Source organism: Conger conger, chromosome 1 (genome assembly GCF_963514075.1).
Source record: "Conger conger chromosome 1, fConCon1.1, whole genome shotgun sequence".
NCBI lineage: Eukaryota > Metazoa > Chordata > Actinopteri > Anguilliformes > Congridae > Conger > Conger conger.
The window spans coordinates 80802261-80824575 of NC_083760.1; the positions used below are offsets into that span (position 1 = coordinate 80802261).

The 22315-nt window shown below is 43.8% G+C and overlaps 4 protein-coding genes across 5 annotated transcripts in view; 2 read left to right on the top strand and 2 right to left on the bottom strand.

Annotated features, from left to right (window-relative positions):
- Window positions 1-378: 378 nt before the first annotated feature.
- Window positions 379-9878, bottom strand: LOC133125837 (trypsin-2-like). Its single transcript, XM_061237516.1, has 8 exons — window positions 9746-9878; window positions 3620-3724; window positions 2764-2953; window positions 2334-2484; window positions 1955-2211; window positions 1571-1707; window positions 835-936; window positions 379-468 (listed from the first exon to the last, which is right to left on the bottom strand). The coding sequence occupies exons 3-8, from the start codon at window positions 2804-2806 to the stop codon at window positions 421-423; spliced, it is 738 nt and encodes a 245-aa protein (XP_061093500.1). The 5' UTR covers window positions 2807-2953; window positions 3620-3724; window positions 9746-9878; the 3' UTR covers window positions 379-420.
- LOC133125853 (trypsin-1-like) lies at window positions 5190-7556 on the top strand. Its single transcript, XM_061237539.1, has 6 exons — window positions 5190-5232; window positions 5365-5515; window positions 5638-5894; window positions 6142-6278; window positions 6956-7057; window positions 7428-7556. Exons 1-6 carry the CDS (start codon window positions 5193-5195, stop codon window positions 7473-7475), a joined length of 735 nt encoding a protein of 244 aa, XP_061093523.1. The 5' UTR covers window positions 5190-5192; the 3' UTR covers window positions 7476-7556.
- LOC133125861 (trypsin-like) overlaps window positions 9006-22315 on the top strand; it is a 13808-nt gene continuing 498 nt past the window's right edge. The window contains exons 1-9 of one of the 2 annotated variants that reach the window (XM_061237550.1): window positions 9006-9247; window positions 12140-12226; window positions 12592-13074; window positions 14695-14917; window positions 15011-15121; window positions 18706-18862; window positions 19302-19400; window positions 19690-19850; window positions 21659-21795. In XM_061237550.1, coding sequence (XP_061093534.1) covers window positions 18774-18862; window positions 19302-19400; window positions 19690-19850; window positions 21659-21795 — 486 coding nt within the window. In that variant the 5' untranslated portion in view covers window positions 9006-9247; window positions 12140-12226; window positions 12592-13074; ... (1 more) ...; window positions 15011-15121; window positions 18706-18773. Of the gene's footprint in view, window positions 9248-12139; window positions 12227-12591; window positions 13075-14694; window positions 14947-15010; window positions 15122-18705; window positions 18863-19301; window positions 19401-19689; window positions 19851-21658; window positions 21796-22315 lie in introns of both variants that reach the window. The other variant, XM_061237558.1, reaches the window with a different exon arrangement.
- On the bottom strand, window positions 12715-15814 carry LOC133125844 (trypsin-2-like). The gene is made up of 5 exons (XM_061237528.1): window positions 15731-15814; window positions 15018-15171; window positions 14669-14928; window positions 13714-13850; window positions 12715-12976 (listed from the first exon to the last, which is right to left on the bottom strand). The coding sequence occupies exons 1-5, from the start codon at window positions 15768-15770 to the stop codon at window positions 12827-12829; spliced, it is 741 nt and encodes a 246-aa protein (XP_061093512.1). The 5' UTR covers window positions 15771-15814; the 3' UTR covers window positions 12715-12826.

Genomic DNA, 22315 nt, shown 5'->3' on the forward strand with positions numbered 1-22315 from the left:
ATATTGTGGTTGGAAAAAAACAGCCTTTTCTAGTAAGCTGCTTGCTAAACTTCACCTCGTTTATGCGTACTACTACTGAACTCCTTAAATAACCAATTACGAGGACTGGTATCATTTCCACGTAAAGCTGAACACTAGGTAGTCTGTATCTCTGCAGTCAATATCATTTAACTGAATACAATTTAACAAACCATAAACTATATATTATAGACTGATGAAGTCAAATATACTCATTGTGCATTCTATGAAACCCGTGTGAATCTTATGGAATTCCACTTGGTAGAAAATGAGTCAACAGACATATTGTGTTATAGAACTTTGTTTTATTTGTCACACTGTTTGTACATCCGTTGGAAAGGGATGTTGTTTGATTTGATTGGGTAGTGTGACTGCTGTGGAGCTACAGAGCAGGGCTCAAACTCAATAGCTGGCCATGGTGGCGGAGAGCCAGTCCTGGAACATGCAAACCTGTACAGACAGGGAAAAACTCAAATGAATGGTAATACCGTGGTGACAACTACTTAATTGAGCATCCTTGGTTGAGTCCATAAATTAATCAGCTAATTCCTTTTAAATGTAGCTGTAGAGCTGAGTGTGTGGAAGCCATGCTGCATTAGTACAAGCAATGATGCATGTCTAAACACTACATGGTCAGATCCATGCATGTATTAACCTTTATTTATACAGGGTTGACTAAGCACGCATGACTGGTCAAAGTAGCCTAACCTGCATATCTTTGGACATGGATGTTATGTTCAGAACAGATGTAAGGTCATACTGAGCAAATACGCTGAAGTAGGCAGTGTTGACAAACACAGACGGCCACTGGTTTACCTTGGCGTAAACACCGGGGTAATTCATCTCCGCACAGCCGTATCCCCAGGACACAACACCCTGGAGCACTCTGTTATGCACCACAGGGCCACCAGAATCGCCCTGAGGAGAGGGGGGAGAGAGAGAGAGAGAGAGAGAGAGGGAGGTACAGCTTAATGTGCTGCTGCAGGGTGCTGGCACAGACATTTTACATTTACATTTTAGCCATTTGGCAGACGCCTTTAATCCAAAACGACTTAAAAGTGCATAGGTTGGTTCTCCCACAAGTTAAAGAAACACACCCATAACTAGTAAAATACACATGAAGTGCTGTTCTAAACATACAGTCATCATAAGTGCAATATTTTTTTTTTGGGTTAGACAAGAGGGATGGGGATATCGGAAGGGGAGGGGGTGTAAATCAGGAAGGAGGACTAAGGTACAGTTTGAAAAGGTGTGTTTTTAGTCTGCGTCGAAATAGGGGGAGGGATTCTGCTGTCCTGACAGTGGTAGGCAAGTCATTCCACCACTGAGGCACCAGAACGGAAAACAGGCGTGAATGTGCAGCTCGACCACCAGGTGCTTGTAGTGAGAAGGTCAGTGTGTGTATCAGAGCCCACTGATGTATGTGTGTGTGTGTGTGTATGTGTAAGTGTGTATGAGAGCAGCAGTGGGAGTGATGATTGAGCGTAGCCTTTGTTGCAGTACGGGGAGGATCAGCACACAGCCGTAAGGCTCCAGTGACTCCAGTAGATACCTGGCAGGAGTCCTTGCCTCCCTCCAGGTATCCGGCACAGAACATGGTGGGGGTGATCATGCCAGGGTAGGAGTTCTCGCAGTCCCTGTCCGACAGGATGGGGATGTCCAAGCACTGCAGCCTGTCGCCGCTAACGGCTGTGGGGAAGGAGGGAGAGCGGAAAAGATGGACGTAAAGGACAGGAGGGGTTGATATCATCTCTCCTCCTGGTGGGCTAAATATGACCTAGCAGGTGAGCCCCCGTCAGGGTCCAGAAGCTCCCCAGGATGGTCACTGGCTCATTTAACTAGTAGTCTTTGTTACATTAGCTTTAGAATATTTTAATCACATGTTTGTGACCTTACACCTTAAAGGGCTAACCTTTGACCCCATGGGCCTACTCACCAGGGTCCATAGTGTTGCCCCAGCCAGAGACTGTGCACATGGTGCCAGCAGGGGAACAGCTGGTGGGCAGGGCCACGGGCTGCACATGACTGTTCAGGGTGGCAGGCTTGCTCAGCTTGATCAGCATGATGTCGCTGTCCAGGATCCAGGAGTCGTAGTTGGGGTTGCGGATGACGCGGGAAGCACGGATGTACTGCTCGGTGCCCTCATTCCTCGAGATATCGTGCTCACCCAAGCGCACCTGCAGGGTGCTGGGACTGTCAGAAATGAACAGAATTACATAATACTGATTAAACTCAGGTGAACTGGATGGGGTCTACAGATACGGTCTGCACACATGCACTGCTAAATTGCGTAAGTGTGTGTCGGGCTGACTCACGATTTGTAGCAGTGAGCTGCAGATACCACCCAGTCCGCGCTGACCAGGGAGCCACCGCAGAAGTGGTACCCAGCATTCAGAGACACCTGCCAGGGCTGGGAGTAGGGCTCACACTCGTACCCTCCAACAATCTTATCATCATCCAGAGCCACTGAGAGTGAGAGAGAGACAGAGACAGAGAGGGAGAGAGCGAGAGAGAGAGAGAAAGAGAGAGAGAGAGACATATTCATACATGAATATGACATTTGTTTATGTCAGATACAATATGGATATTTTAGTAAAAATTGCTGAAGCCCATGACTGTGTCAAAGCATTATTGTTATTATTTTTAAACAAACACTTTACAATAGTGTGGTCACCACTATTTATGTATTTCTGAATACATCATGCCCATATATATTGCATCGATGGTAAATAAAAGTAAACTTACATGCGGCGCCCAGGAGTAGAGCGAAGATGACAACAGACTTCATGATTGATTTTTACTGCGATTCTGATGACTGTCGATAGAGTCTTGCATCGCTGCTTATATGTCAACCTTTATCACATACCTCGTGCCTCATTGGTCAGGAACGAACCAATGAACAGCAGATTCATTATTTGGGCTTATTGTGTCCTTGCTGTTAGATTTGGCAACAGGGATCGTTAGTAAGTTATACAAATATTTGCAATTGTATTGTACGAAAAAAAATGAAACCCCCCCCCTCCCAAAAAAAGAAACAAGATGTGTTCATGTATTTCTTACTGTTGATTACATTTCATAGGTACTGCCAGTGGCTCTCCAAGAACTAAAGTAGAAGACCACTCTTCAAGTCCAGGCCCACTGTTATTTCATACTGTATACCATCATTTTGCATGGTTTTGGGAACAACTGAAATGCTCATAAGGAAATAAGAATAAGACTGGCTTATGAAGCATGTGCCATGATCAAATTAATATAATTTTTTTTGACTGTTTGCACATTTGTAAAGCTGTGGTTTCATGGTTTTTCTTCATTTCCTCATGACATCCTCCACTTTATTTTTACACACAAAAATGTTGTCACAATATTTGCTGAACTACAGTACGTGACAATATTGGCACCACGTAATATATCCGTTTACCCTCGTCTTCTATCTGATAGCTTTGTGGATAGATTGTGACAAGAGTTTCTGTACGTGACCTCAACACAGAACAACACAGAAGTGACTTCTTTGTTTCTTCTAGACACGGCATTTCTTTCTTTTTTTCCCCTTCTTTGTCAATAAAATGGAAAAGAGCATTCCCAGTACTCAAGCTATTTTTACCTGTCTTTTGGCTTTATCCAAAAGGAGACAGCTGTGGCTTTCTCAGTTTTCTCTTCTTTGGTGTTTGCTTGGAAAAACGAATTCATGAACCAGTCCAAGGCAGTCCTGCGGGGACAGTTGGGGTCAAGTATATATGTGGAATATTTTAACTCTATGAACACTGCAGAACAAATGGCACTGGCCAAAACATACAATGTTACTGTTTCAGTGCAGTGTGGAAATGTTTCTGATGTCTTATGGGTTATGGCATTTCAAATAAACAATTGACACAGGTCTGTTTTTCTATTAGATAAGGGTAACTTACAAAAATTTGTGAAATGTTCCTTCCATGAAATAAAAAGAAAATTGTGGAAAACTTTACCACACCTACACAGCCTACGCCAAACACTACATCTCTAGCTATCATTTGTTTTTCATGTTAAATATACCTTTTCTAAGTGGCTTTTGCAAAACACATCTACTGAAATACAACCGAAGTTGACCTTCCAGTTCTCTACAGCCAAAATGACATATGGTGGCAGAATTAAATGTAGATAAATCCAGCCATATTGTGAGGGATTCCAGCTGTTAAAATCAATGCAATGCCAAGAGATTATGCCCCAAGGCTGAAAGCTCTAGATTAGGTGCAAAACCAACCTGTTACCTTATTCAACCTTAAATGAAATGTATCCCCAGTGTTGAGCTTGTGTGTCAGATCCTCTGTAGGACCCCTTGAATAAAGTATGATTTCACTTTGAACTTATGTTTACAGAAAATGTGAGCTAACTGTATCTATGACATACAAGTCTGGCAAATTGTACACCTGTATACACACTAGTAACATAATATATTGTTATTAAGACTGTTATTACAAATTTCTATTCAGTTCTTAAGTAAAGCATTGACTTTGACTTGGGCATGAAGATAATTGCTAAAAAGTACTCCGGGTCATCACAGGCACAGAATTGCTTGTCATACCAAAGAAAGGGATGGTTATCCAAAGAAAAAAAAATGTTTAAACTAAATCTCTCTTTTCCACATTTTTTGAGTCAATGCTCATGTATTCTTTGGGGTACACTCCTTTGTTTGATCCAAGTCTATCTTTGGAGAGTCTTTAGCCTTTCATTCACCTTAATTTAGTGAAAGATCATAGACATATAAAAAGAGATATACTTTATTGAACCTATAGGGTAATTTGTACTCTGCATTTAACCCATCCTAGTTACTTAGGAGTGACTATAGGGGCAGTAGGCAGCCACAATGGACCAAATTCGAGGTCTGAGGACAGTGCCTTGGTCAAGGGCAATACCTAAACAAAACATGCATGTAAGATTCATCAATATGTTTAACATGGGACTCTGAGAAAGGGAATAAAAGGCTTTAGAACTTAAACTGTATAGGACTGCGGTAATTATTTATTAACAAATGTCACAATCCACAATCTAGCTTCAAGCAGCGGTGGCACACGTTGGGACTTTTGATTGGTTCTTCCATAGCCAATGAGAACTGGAATGGCGTGGTGGAACCAAACTAAGTCCTATAAGTACTGAGGTGGTCCTGAGAGCAATTCATTCGACAGGATCACAAAGCAAGCATGAGGTCTCTGGTCTTTGTTCTACTGCTGGGAGCCGCTGGTGAGTTTACAACATTTGTTTTCAATTTGTTTTTAAGTTTCTTGATTACATCAATTAACAGGTAAAAAATGTGAGTCAATATTATGATGCTATGCAACTCTTATTCTGTGTCAATGACTCCACCCTCTGCAGTGGCTCTGGATGATGATAAGATTGTTGGAGGGTACGAGTGTGAGCCCTACTCCCAGCCCTGGCAGGTGTCTCTGAATGCTGGGTACCACTTCTGCGGTGGCTCCCTGGTCAGCGCGGACTGGGTGGTATCTGCAGCTCACTGCTACAAATCGTGAGTCAGCCCGACACACACTTACGCAATTTAGCAGTGCATGTGTGCAGACCGTATCTGTAGACCTCATCTAGTTCACCTGAGTTTAATCAGTATTATGTAATTCTGTTCATTTCTGACAGTCCCAGCACCCTGCAGGTGCGCTTGGGTGAGCACGATATCTCGAGGAATGAGGGCACCGAGCAGTACATCCGTGCTTCCCGCGTCATCCGCAACCCCAACTACGACTCCTGGATCCTGGACAGCGACATCATGCTGATCAAGCTGAGCAAGCCTGCCACCCTGAACAGTCATGTGCAGCCCGTGGCCCTGCCCACCAGCTGTTCTCCCGCTGGCACCATGTGCACAGTCTCTGGCTGGGGCAACACTATGGACCCTGGTGAGTAGGCCCATGGGGTCAAAGGTTAGCCCTTTAAGGTGTAAGGTCACAAACATGTGATTAAAATATTCTAAAGCTAATGTAACAAAGACTACTAGTTAAATGAGCCAGTGACCATCCTGGGGAGCTTCTGGACCCTGACGGGGGCTCACCTGCTAGGTCATATTTAGCCCACCAGGAGGAGAGATGATATCAACCCCTCCTGTCCTTTACATCCATCTTTTCCGCTCTCCCTCCTTCGCCACAGCCGTTAGCGGCGACAGGCTGCAGTGCTTGGACATCCCCATCCTGTCGGACAGGGACTGCGAGAACTCCTACCCTGGCATGATCACCCCCACCATGTTCTGTGCCGGATACCTGGAGGGAGGCAAGGACTCCTGCCAGGTATCTACTGGAGTCACTGGAGCCTTACGGCTGTGTGCTGATCCTCCCCGTACTGCAACAGAGGCTACACTCAATCATCACTCCCACTGCTGCTCTCATACACACTTACACATACACACACACACACACACACACACACACACATCAGTGGGCTCTGCTACACACACTAACCTTCTCACTACGAGCACCTGGCGGTCGAGCTTCACGTTCACGCCTGTTTTCCGTTCTGGTTCCTCAGTGGTGGAATGACTTGTCTACCACTGTCAGGACAGCAGAATCCCTCCCCCTATTTCGACGCAGACTAAAAACACACCTTTTCAAACTGTACCTTAGTCCTCCCTCCTGATTTACACCCCCCCCCCCCTTCTGATATTCCCATCCCTCTTGTCTAATCCAAAAAAAAGAAAAAAAGAAAAAAAGAAAAAGAATTGCACTTATGATGACTGTATGTTTAGAACAGCACTTCATGTGTATTTTACTAGTTATAGATGTGTTTCTTTAACTTGTGGAAGAACCTATGCACTTTTAAGTCGTTTTGGATTAAAGGCGTCTGCCAAATGAATAAAATGTAAATGTAAAATGTCTGTGACAATACCCTGCAGCAGCACATTAAGCTGTACCTCCCTCTCTCTCTCTCTCTCTCTCTCTCTCTCTCTCTCTCTCCCCCCTCTCCTCAGGGTGACTCTGGTGGCCCTGTGGTGCATAACAGAGTGCTCCAGGGTGTTGTGTCCTGGGGATACGGCTGTGCGGAGATGAATTACCCCGGTGTTTACGCCAAGGTAAACCAGTGGCCGTCTGTGTTTGTCAACACTGCCTACTTCAGCGTATTTGCTCAGTATGACCTTACATCTGTTCTGAACATAACATCCATGTCCAAAGATATGCAGGTTAGGCTACTTTGACCAGTCATGCGTGCTCAGTCAACTTACCCTGTATAAATAAAGGTTAATACATGCATGGATCTGAGCATGTAGTGTTTGGACATGCATCATTGCTTGTACTAGTGTAGCATGGCTTCCGCACACTCAGCTCTACAGCTACATTTAAAAGGAATTAGCTGATTAATTTATGGACTCAACCAAGGATGCTCAATTAAGTAGTTGTCACCACAGTATTACCATTCATTTGAGTTTTTCCCTGTCTGTACAGGTTTGCATGTTCCAGGACTGGCTCTCCGCCACCATGGCCAGCTATTGAGTTTGAGCCCTGCTCTGTAGCTCCACAGCAGTCACACTACCCAACAGCATGCTGTGCAGTCAAACAACATCCCTTTCCAACGGATGTACAAACTCTGTGACAAATAAAGCAAATTACAACAAAATATTCCAGTTTGCTGGCTCATTTTCTACCAAGTGGAATTTCAGGAAATTCCCAGAGGTTTTCTGTAGTGCACAAGATGTATATTTGACTTCAGCAGGGTATGACACATTATTCATGTGATTTAATAAGCCGATCGGTGGTATTCAGTTATCCTGCAGAGATACTGATGACCTGGTGTTCAGCTGACCGAGAACTGTGAGTGTGAAGGTTACATGGAAATCATGCTACTCCTTATTATAGCCTATTTGAGGAGAACTTCATCACACTGATTTACTCCTCTTACTGCTACAGAAGCCACACACTGAGACTTGGGAAATACTAATAAACATTTCCTGTGTCTCATGATTGAATTAAATTGCACCACATTGCATTCATTTAGCGGGTCCTCTTATCCAGTGGGGCTAACACTCGGAGAAAACAAAGCTGGCTAACAGCATTCCAGACCAGCGGGTCTACTGTATCCGGCATGTAAAAGCACAAATCCATGTTAACGATGCTAAGCAGGAACCAAATAGCAAATCCTGAATTACATCCATAACAAGCCTTAAAAATAAAGACAAAAAACACAAGACCATAAAGATATTACTTGGATAAGTGCACTACAATAAGGAGTACCATGCAAAAGTCGGAAAGTAATTAAAAGTTATGGTGGTCTCCAACTGAAAACAACCATTAAGCGCAAGTCGTTTTTCAGTGTCAGAAAATAATACATCAAACATATATTGAAACAAAATCTGATAATTAAATACTTCATTAAAGCTTCCATTCTTTTTTCGGGAGAGTTTTTCATAGAGATCTGCAGTGATATTTGTCCATGCTTTTAGTAAAGACCTTACAAAAGTTGGTTTGCCTTTTCTGCTTATCTTGATCCAAGCAATCCCAAATACATTCAGTGATGTTGATGTCTGCTTAGGGTCATTATCTTGCTATTTAATTAGTTTACTTGCAATCAAACGTTGTGCAGAAGGTATTGCATGATATCTTGAGATCTGTGTCTATTTATAGACACAGACACACATGATGCATTCAGTCAAAACCAAATAACCAACTCCGGATGTTGTTATGCAACCCCAAACTTGATCTTCCACCATGTCTGACTGATGGTTGTCGATGGTACAGAGAGTCTTCCATTGCATCGGTTGCTTGGAGAATGCCTTCTCTTACTTATGAAAATTTCTAATTTAGACTTATTAGGGCCAGGGCTGCCTTGCTTAGTTGGGCATTATCTCTTGGGGCACTCCCGTCACATGCATGCCTCCCTCATGTAGCCAGTTATCGCTGATTGCACGAAGAGTGGTTAATCGGCGAACAGGTGTTTTTAATCTGTATAAATCAGGTCTTTCTGCGATCGGGCGCTTTTTTGACATCCGGTACGGAGAGAATCTTGAGACTGGAACCTATTTAAAATTGAGATGATGCCGGGACCCCTAGTTGGGGTTGATAGCTTAGGGTCTCGCTGCCTAACACTTCGGCAGTTCGATGTTTCTGCCTGAAATCTCCTCTCGCCTAGGTTATCAGCTCATTTAGTGTTAGCAGAACGAAAGGCGAGTCGGCTTGTGAATGTAGTTTGTCTCAGTCTTCAGATATGCAAGACATACGGTAGTGGAATGTTTCAACATAAAACGAATCCCGGTTCTTCCTGTAGCTAGGTAACCAAGTTCATGGAGTGTCGTTCTTTGCCAAGTTTGGTTGGTTGCTAGCCTGAAGCGTTAACATTTCGGCCATTTGGTCTCTCTACCTGAAATTCATTTTCGCCTCGCATATCAGCGGTTTCCCTTTAGGGTTAGCTGGAGGCGGCGTTGCCCTGCGCACTTTCGTTTTCCCGTCTTATCTTTTAATTTAGTAAATTACCTATAGAAAGTCCGTCGGAGAACTGCGTTACTCTTATTGAATTAGACATGCAGAAACACCCTTTGATTTGGGGTAGAGTTTTCGCCCTGGGCTGGGGTTATTTCTGCTGATTGTCGCTGCGCTTAATGCTGCAGTTACGTGTGTATTTTCGGTGCTGATTTTAAGCTGCTGTGTGATAAAGAGCTGGAAGCAAGGGCCTTATTCCGTCTAATTTTGTTGTCACTTCGGTTATTCCCTAAAACACGTATACGATTGGCCGCGCTGTCATGAATAGTACAGGTTAACCGTTTACTCACCGGCAGAAGTACGGGAGGTTGAGTGGCTTTATGCAATTATGTTCATTTCTCTTTTCTGTTGGGTATGTTGGTGTTATCCAGAGACGGCACTCTTGAAACCATTATGAAAACCGCACAGGTGCCACAAATGAACACTGCTGTGGGTAGAGCTATAAAGCAGTCTGAACATCTTACCATTCCTGTGTTATGCTTGGGACTGTGTGTGCCTCTGAACATACTGCTATACACAATGCTGTGCGTAGCACTGAAGCCACTCTGTACACAGTGCTGATTATGTGCTGTGTGTAGGCCTACATGTCAGTTAGAACATCCTACTTACACTGTGCTGTATGTAGGATTGTAAGCCACACAGCGTTGCACGGTCTCTAGTGCTCTATGCCATATGGTTAGCGATGTAGGAACAGCCCGTAACTTTGGACTTGAATAGGGAGTTGTCCATCTCCCCTTCTCACCTTGTTTTGGTAGCTTTCTCTTTGCCAGTAGGGCTAGAGGTGGAGTTTGCTGGGTGTACAGCTTTCGTCATGACCTGCAATGTCACAAAGCTAGGTAGATGTTAGCCGGAGGTCTGGTTCCCAGCCCAGGACAGGCTGCTCTTGAATAGGCAGTCGCGTTATCTTCCTGTTACTCGCCTCGGATGTGCGCTCCTGAGATTAGGCGGAGGGTTATTTGGGTGATCTTGGTCGTGTGTCAGAAGTCCCCAGCTTTATTTCTGTTTTCTTATTTTCACTCGCTTGTTTCAGGGTAGCTTTATGTTGGCAGTTTGCCAGATCTGAGGCAAGAGTGGCTCTTGATATATCCAAACTTGATTGCTCAAAAATAAATGATTTAAGAATGTTCTTTGATATGGTGATAGTTCTGATGGTCTACCAGCTTCTTACACAGTTGTTAGGAGTTCTATTTTCTCTGTGTCTTGCAGTAATCTCAAACTCATTAAGGGAACTCCTGTTTTTTTACTTATTCTCTTTTGACTTTCACTTTCCTTTGACTTCTTCCTTATGAAGTTGAATTATCATATCTATTTTTGTCAGGAATACACTCGCCAAGCACTTTATTAGGAACAATACTTTATTACACCTACTTATTCATGTGATTATCTAATCAGCTAATTGTGTGGCAGCAGTGCAATGCATACAATCATGTAGATGCAGGTCAAGAGCTTCAGTTAACGTTCGCATCAACCATCAGAAAGGGGAAAAATTATCTAAGTGACCGTGGAATGATTGTTGGTGGCAGACAGGGTGATTTGAGTATCTTGGAAACTGCTGATCTCCAAGGATTTTCAAGCACACTAGCCTCTAGAGTTTGCAAAGAATGGTGCAACAATCCAGTGGGCAGCAGTTCTGCAGACAGAAACACCTTGTTAATGAGAGACGTCAGAGGAGAATGGGCAGACTGGTCAAAGCTGACAGGAAGGTGACAGTAATGCAAATAACCACATATTACAACAGTGGTATGCAGAAGAGCATCTCTGAGCACACAATGCATCATAATTCTAAGTGGATAGGCTACAGCTGTAGAAGTCTAAAAATAAGTTGAATGAATACCTAATAAAGTACTCGGTGGGTGTATCCTCTATTTCCTTTAGCCATTGTACATGCATGTGAATCTGCAGGGCAGCTATGGTGTGTTTGCGTTGTTTGAAGGCAAAGAGTTCTAACGTAACGTCATTGACACTTTTGGGAGGACACAGCTGTAACTTCTATTTGTTGATTTGAAGGATTGAAGACTGAAAGTGGAAGTAGGGTGCAAAAAGATAGTGGACACTGATAGATTAGATATTATGGTAATGTAATGTAATGGTCGATGCTTTTCTGTGATTTTCTGTTATGCATATATTCCATTATTGTCACTGCAGTATTGTCTGACCCTGAAAAATGTTTTTGCACTGAATGGCTGATTTGAATAGAAATTGAATAAAGGAAATGGTGGTCTCTTGACTATACTGTACTGTAACTATCATGGAATCAACACCCAAAAAACAGTACTGCATGAATTGCTTTATTGATAATGTCCATAGTTACTTTGAGTGGTGAATGCTGGATTTGTGTGGGCCTTCCACTAAACATTTTTATGATTATTAACATTATTACCACTACCAGTAATCTATGTGAAACACCGACAGCACATCACAACCACAGCACTGAGGAAACTGGTTATGCATGACAACCATTTCTGAGGCAAGAGAGAATAAAGAGAAAACTGGTCAGAAAATGAAAGCATTGGCCTACTGTACCACATAACCACTTACTATAAATGCCAGAAATACTGACTATTATTCACATATTATCAACTGTTATCAGTTGCAATGCTTTATATATATTCTATATATTTAATTAACGGCTTCATTTGCCATATGCTCATCTCTCAGACCCCATTTTCTCAATGCACTTCCAGGCTTTCTCAAGTGGAAGGTTGGGAGGTTGTGATTGACAATAAAATAAGATTCTGTGCTGTCAGTTCATCCAGAGAGAAGACTAATTGGTGAGATTTTGTGAATATGCAAATAACATGAATATATGCTGCAGATATTTCATTTGATATGTAGATATACTGAAAAATCATCTCCCAAATGTGTGTTCAATAGTGATTGGTACTATCACTTTCAATGTAACATTTCATTGTAGCTAAAAGATTATTGTATTGTGCAAAGGCTTACTAAAGTTACAATTTGGTAATGCAAATGAGCAAATAGCTCACAACTAAAATGACTTTCATTTTCCATTTGTTCTGTCAGAGAATTGTCTCATATTCCTGCTCCTTTTGGCTTGCATCTAAACATTCACGCACTGGAAACCACATTTTTGTCTACTCATGAATACGTATTTTTAACCTTTTTATTTAACCAGGAAGTCTCACTAAGACCCGGAATCTCTTCTTTAAGAGACCTGGCCAAGGCAGCAGCCACCTAATTTAGTAAAAAAAAAAAATACAAAAATAACTCTGCTGACCAGGAGTGGATCTTTTAGCAATAAAACGTGAAGACATTTAGGAGACAATGTTTTATTGGCTGAAATTGATCAACGAGCCGGTCTGCTGAAGGCTTTCTGACGTGACTCCGGGGCTGGGTGGCTTGGACTGCTCCTAGTAGTTGGAGATGATCTCGTTGATCCAGGGCATAAGGGCACAGACCTTGGTGTAGACACCGGGATAGTTGGGCTGGGCACAACCATAACCCCAGGACACGATACCCTGGAGCACACGGTTACACACCAGCGGGCCGCCAGAGTCACCCTGAAAATGAGGAGGAGAAGAGAAGTGAGGAAGTCCAAAGAGAAGTTTAAAAAAAACAACGGGGGAGGGAGAGTTTGTCAGACGAAGCACAGACAAAGGTTGAGTAATACAAGTTACACTGAAGCAATTCTATCTTGGAGCACTATTAACTATAAAAACACTATTTCTTTCTTTGTGCACAATACCATTTTCCATTGAACAAGTCACACAAAAGTAGGAACTTATATTCTAAATTGACATAATTGCACACTATGCGATACATAGTTATTGTTTTAAACGGTGTTTAAAACTTGTTGTACTGATGCCGTTTTGATCCGCCCTCTCGATGTGAATGAAGACATTGGGTTTAAAGCCATGGTGTGTTGGGTAGCAGGGTTCGAAATGTTCCAGTAGGTCTACATTTACATTTACATTAACATTTTTGTCATTTAGCAGATGCTTTTAATCCAAAGTGATTTACAAGTGCATAGGTTCTTCCACAAGTTAAAGCATCACATCCATAGCTAATAAAATACACATGTTGTTGTAAACATATAGTCATCATAAGTGCATACGTTTTTTTTTTTGTTTTTTTTGGGTGGGTTAGACAAGAGGGATAGGGATATCAGAAAGGGGGGCGGGGGAAATCAGGAGGGAGGACTAAGGTATAGTTTGAAAAGGTGTGTTTTTAGTCTGCGTCGAAATAGGGGGAGGAATTCTGCTGTCCTGACAGTGGTAGGCAAGTTGTAAGACGGTACCTGGCAGGCGTCCTTTCCCCCCTCGGGGTAGCCCGCACACAGCATGTTGTTGGTGATCAGGCCGGGGTAGGAGGCGTCACAGTCCTGGTGGGACACGATGGGCACCTCCACGCACATGAGGTTGAAGGGGTTAAACACTGTGGGGAAATTAATAGAGTGGTGAATCTCTCTGTAAGAAACCAACAAACCTCTCACTTCAGTGGAAAGAAGTAACGCAAGCACAAGCTCTCTCGGCTCTTTCTTTCACCCAAAACATCATCGGAAACAATGACTAACTTGGATTGTCATTTTAACAAACCATTGCAACCTATATTTCCCCCCAGATGTGTAAATTAATTACAGCTGATTTATTTGGAGAGATTGTCATAGGTGAATCCACTAAACCTCTGCATAACCTCTACAGGCTTCACACAGTATAGCAACGGCTAGCTGAACTCAGCACGGTTGAGTCAGAGACAGTTGAGATCCAGGTTAGTAGAGATTGTTCAGGTGCTAGCATGACCTGTAACACTCAAATAAATTAATGGTAGCAACAATTAACAAATCTTCCATTGTGAATGGCTGCGCTATGCATTGTGAGATGCTTCAAAGGAGTATTCAGTCGATTACGGGAAAAGAATGAAAGGAAAATCCATTTGGAACTTCATTAATGGAGCTACCTTTACCCTGATAACAATAATTATTAATATTTTAGTCCCATAGTTTTCTTCTGCATGCATGCATCACTGTATGGTGAATCATGAGGTATGGCAACTGAAATATACAGTATATTCAGCTAAAAAAGGTCTTGACATGATATTCCACTTTTGGCTCTCATTTAATCAAGTTAGGACTGAAGCCACAAAGTGCACCTGATGCCGTAAAAAGCTAAGCTCGAGCTACCGAATAGCATTGCACCATCATCCGTCGTATCTCCTCGTTTTATGGAAAAATCTGCGGCTCGGCGGATTCTCACCCTGATCGGTGTAAATGTTTCCCCAGCCGGACACCATGCAGATGTCCCCAGCCACAGGGCAGGCCGTCGGCAGGGCGACGGGCTGGACGAAATCGGTGATGGTGGCCGGGTGGGCCAGCTTCAGCAGCATGATGTCGAAGTCCAGAGTCTGGTAGTCGTAGCTCTGGTGCCAGTAGATGGCGTCGACGGACATGTACTGCTCCGTGCCCTCGTACTCCCAGATGTGATGGTCTCCCAGGATGGCGATCTGTGAGTAGGGGCTGGAGGAGGAGCGGAAGGTGAGACGGGGAAAAAAAAGAAGAGAAAAATAGACGTTTTCCGGCCGTGTTTAATGTGTTGCAGTACTGACTTCATCCAGCAGTGGGCAGCGGAGACGATCCACTGGTCGTTTATGAGGGACCCGCCGCAGAAGTGGTATCCGATGTTGAGCGAGGCCTGCCAGGGCTGGGAGTGGTGCGAACACTCATAACCGCCAATGATCTTATCGTCCAGGGGAGCTGCGGCTGAGGGGGGGAGGGGTATGAGTGCACTTTAATAAGTACAAAAGCTGGATTAGACCCATTATTGAATGTACATTAGCCTCCTCGCTGTGACTGCTACTCCACGCAGCATAATATGTAAGACTGCAGCATCCAAACAAAATTTATCATACATACATACATACATACAAACAGCCATTTGAGTTTTTGTCAGCATTACACTAGCTTATCATATTTCCCCATTAATGACTAGATATATCATTGATTAACTATGTCTGATGGTAAATGGATTGGCATTCAGTTTGTGATCATATCCATGTGCATTTATTCAGCCTGTCCATCAGTCTTTGCATGTGTCACTGTACTGTATCTCTGTTTAAGAGTGCAGTAATTTTGCTCCTTGTGTAGACCACACTGTACCCAGACGAGTGCTGTTGTTGGCAGTGTGTTGTTTGTCTGTCCAGGTTATGTTTCCATGTGAATGCAGGTAAGAGTATGCGTGTATGTACGAGTATGTGTATGTAAGTACGAGTGTCTGTGTGTAAGTATGAGGGTATTCTAGGTCTGTCAGTCTGTATACTACCTGCAGAACCCAGGAGCGCAAGTACAATCAAGCCAATCATGTTGCCAACACAAATCTTCACCAGGACTGAGAACCTGGTGCTCAGCTACTGAGTATTTATAGTAAGACCTTTATCTGAGCATAAGACCCCCTCCCAATCCTCCTCCCCAACACCCCCCTCACTGACCCCCAAGTTAATAATTTAATGTATTATGTTTTTCTACTGATACGTTACTCTTAATATTGTGAGATGTTTCTTACAAAAAAGATACAGTCGACAGTATCAGCCATTTACCAGCTGTAGGGATCTCAGCCTGGTATCTGAACACACATTGCTGTTTGTTTGTTTTCATTCAATCTCTTTGGGGTTGGCTGAGGTTCCTGCAGAAATGTTTTTAATGTTACAAATCTATTAATTTTTAATTAATTTTAAAGGTCTTCTGAACTCGCGATACTGTGGAGCTGTAAAACATTACTTGTTGGACAGAACACTACTTCTTAGTTATTTTTTGTTATTATAGAGCTTCGTTTTCAATATGTATTTTTCTTTAAAATGTCACGAATAATTAAATACAAGTGTTTTGTTGTTTTTCTTCATAAGCACAGATTGGCGAGTTCAGTAATCACCGAAATAAACTTGTTTATACTTGTGATATTTGCATGGACACCATGGCTAACAAGGGACTCAGCTGAAGTGTTAATATATTTTAGCAGGTTTTTTTTGTTTTTTTGTTTTTTGCTACCCTACCAACATTGCAGATGGTGATTTTCCACACTCTGTTTTTGGCTCACACATCATTTGGATTTTATTCAAGGTCAGACAACATGTGTAGATGTGCTTGACATGATATATGCTTGTGTACAGTGAGTCATAGTGGGTAATCAGAGATTTGATCCTGTAGGTGATTTTATTAATTTGTGACCTCACTAACGTAACAATTTATTTCACATTCAACAGACATGCATGTGTCATATGGCACTGCTATATAAGCATTTCATAGCATTTCCATATAATTTCTGAGGAGATTGCACAGGAATATAAAGTCCTGGACCACGATTCAAGAGTGCAAAATACGGAATAATAGAAGACTGATTGAACCAGGGTTAGACTGAAAAAGGCTCAGAGTCATGGAAGATACTGTGTCTGTGGAGAGGATTCAATTATTCATTCACTGGAATCCTTCACAACACGCATTGTGCATTAGTGCCAGATATATTTGGAATGTGGACATCCCCAGCTGCTATATACCTTTTCTATGTATGGGTACATTTTTAGATTTCACATTTTAGTCATTTATCAGAGCTTAGTTCTGCGCTTCATTGTACATCTGCAGCTGACAGGGGGAAATGTGGGAGGCTTTTTTTGAGGTGGTATTCACTAATGCGTGTCTTCAGTACGACTGTGAAGGACAAGATGGTGCTGCTAAATGGATTGATGAGACGGCGCAGAATCTCTGACTGGGACAGAGGGCATTCGTAAGCGTGTGTGTGAGTGTGTGAGTGTGTGTGTGTGTGTGTGTGAGTGTGTGTGTGTGTGTGCGTGTGTGTTAGTTTGATATATATGACCTTGTGTGCCACATTTCCCCAAAATGCCCCTGAAGCTTTTCTCATCTTGCCCTGCCAGGCATAAGGGTCCTGCCAAGCCCAAGTTAACCATTACCAGCAGATGACCTGTGTGTTGGGGGAAAGGGGGTAATGGTAAGGGTATAAATACAGGCCACTGAGTGACTACCTGTCTTCAGCTGAGGCAGTCTGCATTCATTGGACACCATGAGGCTTCTTGTACTGCTAGTGTTGGTGGGAGCTGCGGGTAACAGAGCTCTTGCTCACACAAATACTGTATAAATAGTTCATGTATGCATAGTCCTAATCAATGGTTGTGATGAGAAAACTGCTATGAAGTAATGACATAAAATTACAGAGGCATTTTGCTTTCTACTGCGTCATGGGTCGATTACGTTACAATGGTGATACAGTTAGGAATTTAGCATAACGCTATGCTTAAAAATGATTCAGTACTGATTGTAATCTACAGCCAGAAAAAGTGCAATGACAGCCACTCTGAATGTATGGCTTCGTGAATCACTCTGAGTGCCTTCCAGTCACAGAGACTGTGCAGTTTTTCAGAAAAAATGGGATTATTCTGTTATTGCAATTTACAATAATAAAAGGGAGCTCAGCGTATTATAATATGCACAAATAACAAAATTAACCTACCATACTGAGAAAATGTGGCTGATCAGGTATGTTTACGGTACATTAAAAGGCGAGATTGGTATCAGTATCAGTATATCTGTGTTTTGGGTTGTGAGCCCTGCTCAGAGATGATGGAGTTTTCCTGTGTCTCTCAGTGGCTGTGCGTATGTCTGTGTTTGGGGTTGTGAACCCTTCTCAGAGATGATGGAGTTGTTCTGTGTCTCTCAGCGGCTGTGCGTATGTCTGTGTTTGGGGTTGTGAACCCTTCTCAGAGATGATGGAGTTTTCCTGTGTCTCTCAGCGGCTGTGCGTATGACTGTGTTTGGGGTTGTGAACCCTTCAGAGATGATGGGGTTGTTTTGTGTCTCTCAGCGGCTGTGCGTATGTCTGTGTTTGGGGTTGTGAACCCTTCAGAGATGATGGAGTTGTTCTGTGTCTCTCAGCGGCTGTACGTATGTCTGTGTTTGGGGTTGTGAACCCTTCTCAGAGATGATGGAGTTGTCCTGTGTCTCTCAGCGGCTGTGCGTATGTCTGTGTTTGGGGTTGTGAACCCTTCAGGGATGATGGAGTTGTCCTGTGTCTCTCAGCGGCTGTGCGTATGTCTGTGTTTGGGGTTGTGAACCCTTCAGAGATGATGGAGTTGTTCTATGTCTCTCAGCGGCTGTGCGTATGTCTGTGTTTGGGGTTGTGAACCCTTCAGAGATGATGGAGTTGTTCTGTGTCTCTCAGCGGCTGTGCGTATGTCTGTGTTTGGGGTTGTGAACCCTTCAGAGATGATGGAGTTGTTCTGTGTCTCTCAGCCGCCGTGCCCCGGGAGGAGGGCCGGATCATCGGGGGATCTGAGTGCCAGCCCAATTCTCAGCCCTGGATGGCCTCCCTCAACTATGGCTACCACTTCTGTGGGGCTGTGCTCATCAACAGCCAGTGGCTGCTTTCTGTCGCCCACTGCTGGTACAAGTAAGTATTGCATGTAGTGTGTCCAGTTGGAACTAAAAAAAGATTCATGTTTTTATTAGGATCATGGAAGGTCGTGTGTGATTACGATTCATGTGCTGCCTGAAACTAATTTGTGGAGAGTGGGTCAGAGGAAATGCACCCAACCCGTTTCTCCAGAGAAAAAAGAACAGTCTTTAATTATCCACCTTTCATGTGCTCGCTGATGTATGCAGAACAGGGGTGGGGTGGTATGCATGCTGGTTTCTGACTTATTAGCTCAATACAGCAAAACTAATTCACTTGTAGATTAGGCAACTTTCACAGTTATGAGCTGTGCTCACCACATCAATAATGAGCTAAAATATCTGCTCACACATATACGGTAGTCAATATGCGCGGAGCAGTCTCTGAGTGAGCACTCTCTCTCCCTGATAAAACGTGGACTCTCCTTCCCCTCCAGCCCCTATGCCATGCAGATCATGCTGGGGGAACACGACGTGAGGGTGTTCGAGGGCACTGAGCAGCTCATGAAGACTGACACAATCGTCTGGCATCCCAGGTAAGCCCCTGCTGTTCTGCCCTGCCTGCAAGATACCACTGAATCTTTTAACGGAAATAACCACTGGGCCTGCTTCTCCGCCCCCTATGCGTATTACCAGACGCTGCCTCCACCCCCTTCAAATGACATTGCGGTTTCCACGACAACCAAATATGGGCTTTGTCCCCCTTTGCATGTCATCACTCTACCTATGAATTCCACACTGTGGCCACACCTCTACTGTATGCATCATCGCGGTTGCTATGACTACCTGACTGTGACTCTGCCTGTCTGCACGTCATGGTTCCAGCTATGACTACCAGACCCTGGACCATGACATCATGATGATCAAGCTGTTCCACCCGGTGATGATCACGGACGCGGTGCGGCCCGTCTCCCTGCCGACCGGCTGCACGTTCCCTGGGATGCCCTGCAAAGTGTCCGGCTGGGGTACCATCGCGGTCGACCCCGGTGAGTGACGTCGGGCCCAACGACCCTTCGTCCAATGAACCCTGTCTCTCAATGCCGTGTCCACGTGCTCCTCTCCCTGCCCTCACGGTGGAGAGTGACCTCGCCGTCTCTCAGAGGTTGTGTTAAAGCCAGTCTGTAGGCTGCATGGGCATCACTGCACTCTCAGAAATAAAGGTACCAAAAATGCCTTAAAAAAGTACAAATGGTTGTCGCTGGGGCGGTACCCGACAGGTACATAAAACTGTACCCCAAGCCATGCTTGGAAAATGTGCCCATTTGTACAAAAGGGAAATGTTACTCAACTTTCAGGGTACATGTGGGAAGTTTGATCCTTGAAGAACAAAAGTCTACCTTATTTCTGGGAGTGTGCTGCTTCAGCTGCCTCTGGTCCCTCTTAAGCGATGATAGGCAACTGGTCACTATTTGCAATGTTCTTAGACTTACCATCTGCCATTAGACTAGTTGAATGGGATGCAGGGGCAAGCGGCAGGCGTTCTCAGATGGGTAGTTCACACCGCTGCAACTCCTCTCTGCGACGTTCTATAGCGGATATTTGGTCAGAACCGGCCTTTAGTCAGGGCTTCTGTGAAAAAGAGATTTCATTCTATTGCTGATGTAACAATCGCTGCTAGTAATTGAAAGCAATTCAGTTTGAGAACACTGCACTGCAGAGAGGATAAAAAGCAATACATATACCTGCAGTACTTAAAAAAAAATATTCCACACATACAATGCCCCCCATAATGTTTGGGACAAAATGTATTAATTTGCTTCTGTACTCTGCAGTTTTAGATTTGTAATGAAAAAAAAATCATTAGAAATGTGCACATTGTCAGATTTTAGTACAGGGCATTTTTTCAGGGCACTATAACGTTTGGGACATATCAATGTTATGTAAATGAAAGTAGTCATGTTTGATATTTTGTTGCATGTCCTTTGCATGCCATGACTTCCTGATGTCTGTGACTGATCAACATCGTCAGAGGATGGATATCTTATTTTCAGGTTGCCCTACAAGTGATCAACATCAGCTGTAAATTATGCTGACACAGTATGGAACACATTTGTTGGCTAAATGGCTTTAAGTTATCAAGGGTCCAAGGTATCAAATGAGCCTCAAACTGCTATGCTGCAGCCAGATATGCAGTAGATACGAAAATAATTGTTTCTCCATTCAGAACGAAATGTCAGGAGAAACAATTATCTCAGCCATTTCACCAATAAATGTGTTGTGTACTGTACCAGCATAATTTACAGCTGAATCTAGTCCCACATAGATTATAGTCCCATCCCCCAATTCACATAGAGATCCATTCAAATCCTCTATCTTTATGTGATCTGTCACAGTGAACATGCCCTGTGTCTCACTGTGTCCTCTACCTGTTATCTGTCACAGTGAACACGCCCTGTGTCTCACTGTGTCCTCTACCTGTGATCTGTCACAGTGAACACGCCCTGTGTCTCACTGAGTCCTCTACCTGTGATCTGTCACAGTGAACACACCCTGTGTCTCACTGTGTCTCACTGTGTCCTCTACCTGTGATCTGTCACAGTGAACACGCCCTGTGTCTCACTGTGTCCTCTACCTGTGATCTGTCACAGTGTACACGCCCTGTGTCTCACTGAGTCCTCTACCTGTGATCTGTCACAGTGAACACGCCCTGTGTCTCACTATGTCCTCTACCTGTGATCTGTCACAGTGAACACGCCCTGTGTCTCACTGTGTCCTCTACCTGTGATCTGTCACAGTGAACACGCCCTGTGTCTCACTGTGTCTCACTGTGTCCTCTACCTGTTATTTGTCACAGTGTACATGCCCACACGCCTGCAGTGTCTGGACGTGCCCATTGTGGACGATGCGGAGTGTGAGAGAGCCTATCCCGGCATGATCACCAGAACCATGGTGTGCGCTGGATTCATGCACGGGGGCCAGGATGCCTGCAACGTAAGTACCCTCACTGCCTCTAGTCCTCATAAGTACCCTTACTGCCTCTAGTCCTCATAAGTACCCTTACTGTCTCTGGTCCTCATAAGTACCCTTACTGTCTCTGGTCCTCATAAGTACCCTTACTGCCTCTAGTCCTCATAAGTACCCTTACTGTCTCTGGTCCTCATAAGTACCCTTACTGCCTCTAGTCCTCATAAGTACCCTTACTGTCTCTAGTCCTCATAAGTACCCTTACTGTCTCTGGTCCTCATAAGTACCCTTACTGCCTCTAGTCCTCATAAGTACCCTTACTGTCTCTGGTCCTCATAAGTACCCTTACTGCCTCTAGTCCTCATAAGTACCCTTACTGTCTCTGGTCCTCATAAGTACCCTTACTGCCTCTAGTCCTCATAAGTACCCTTACTGTATCTGGTCCTGGTAAGTACCCTCACTGCCTCTGGTCCTGGTAAGTACTCTCATTGCCAGTGGTCCTCATCGGTACCCTTGCTGCCACTGTAAACAGCATTTATATTTCTCC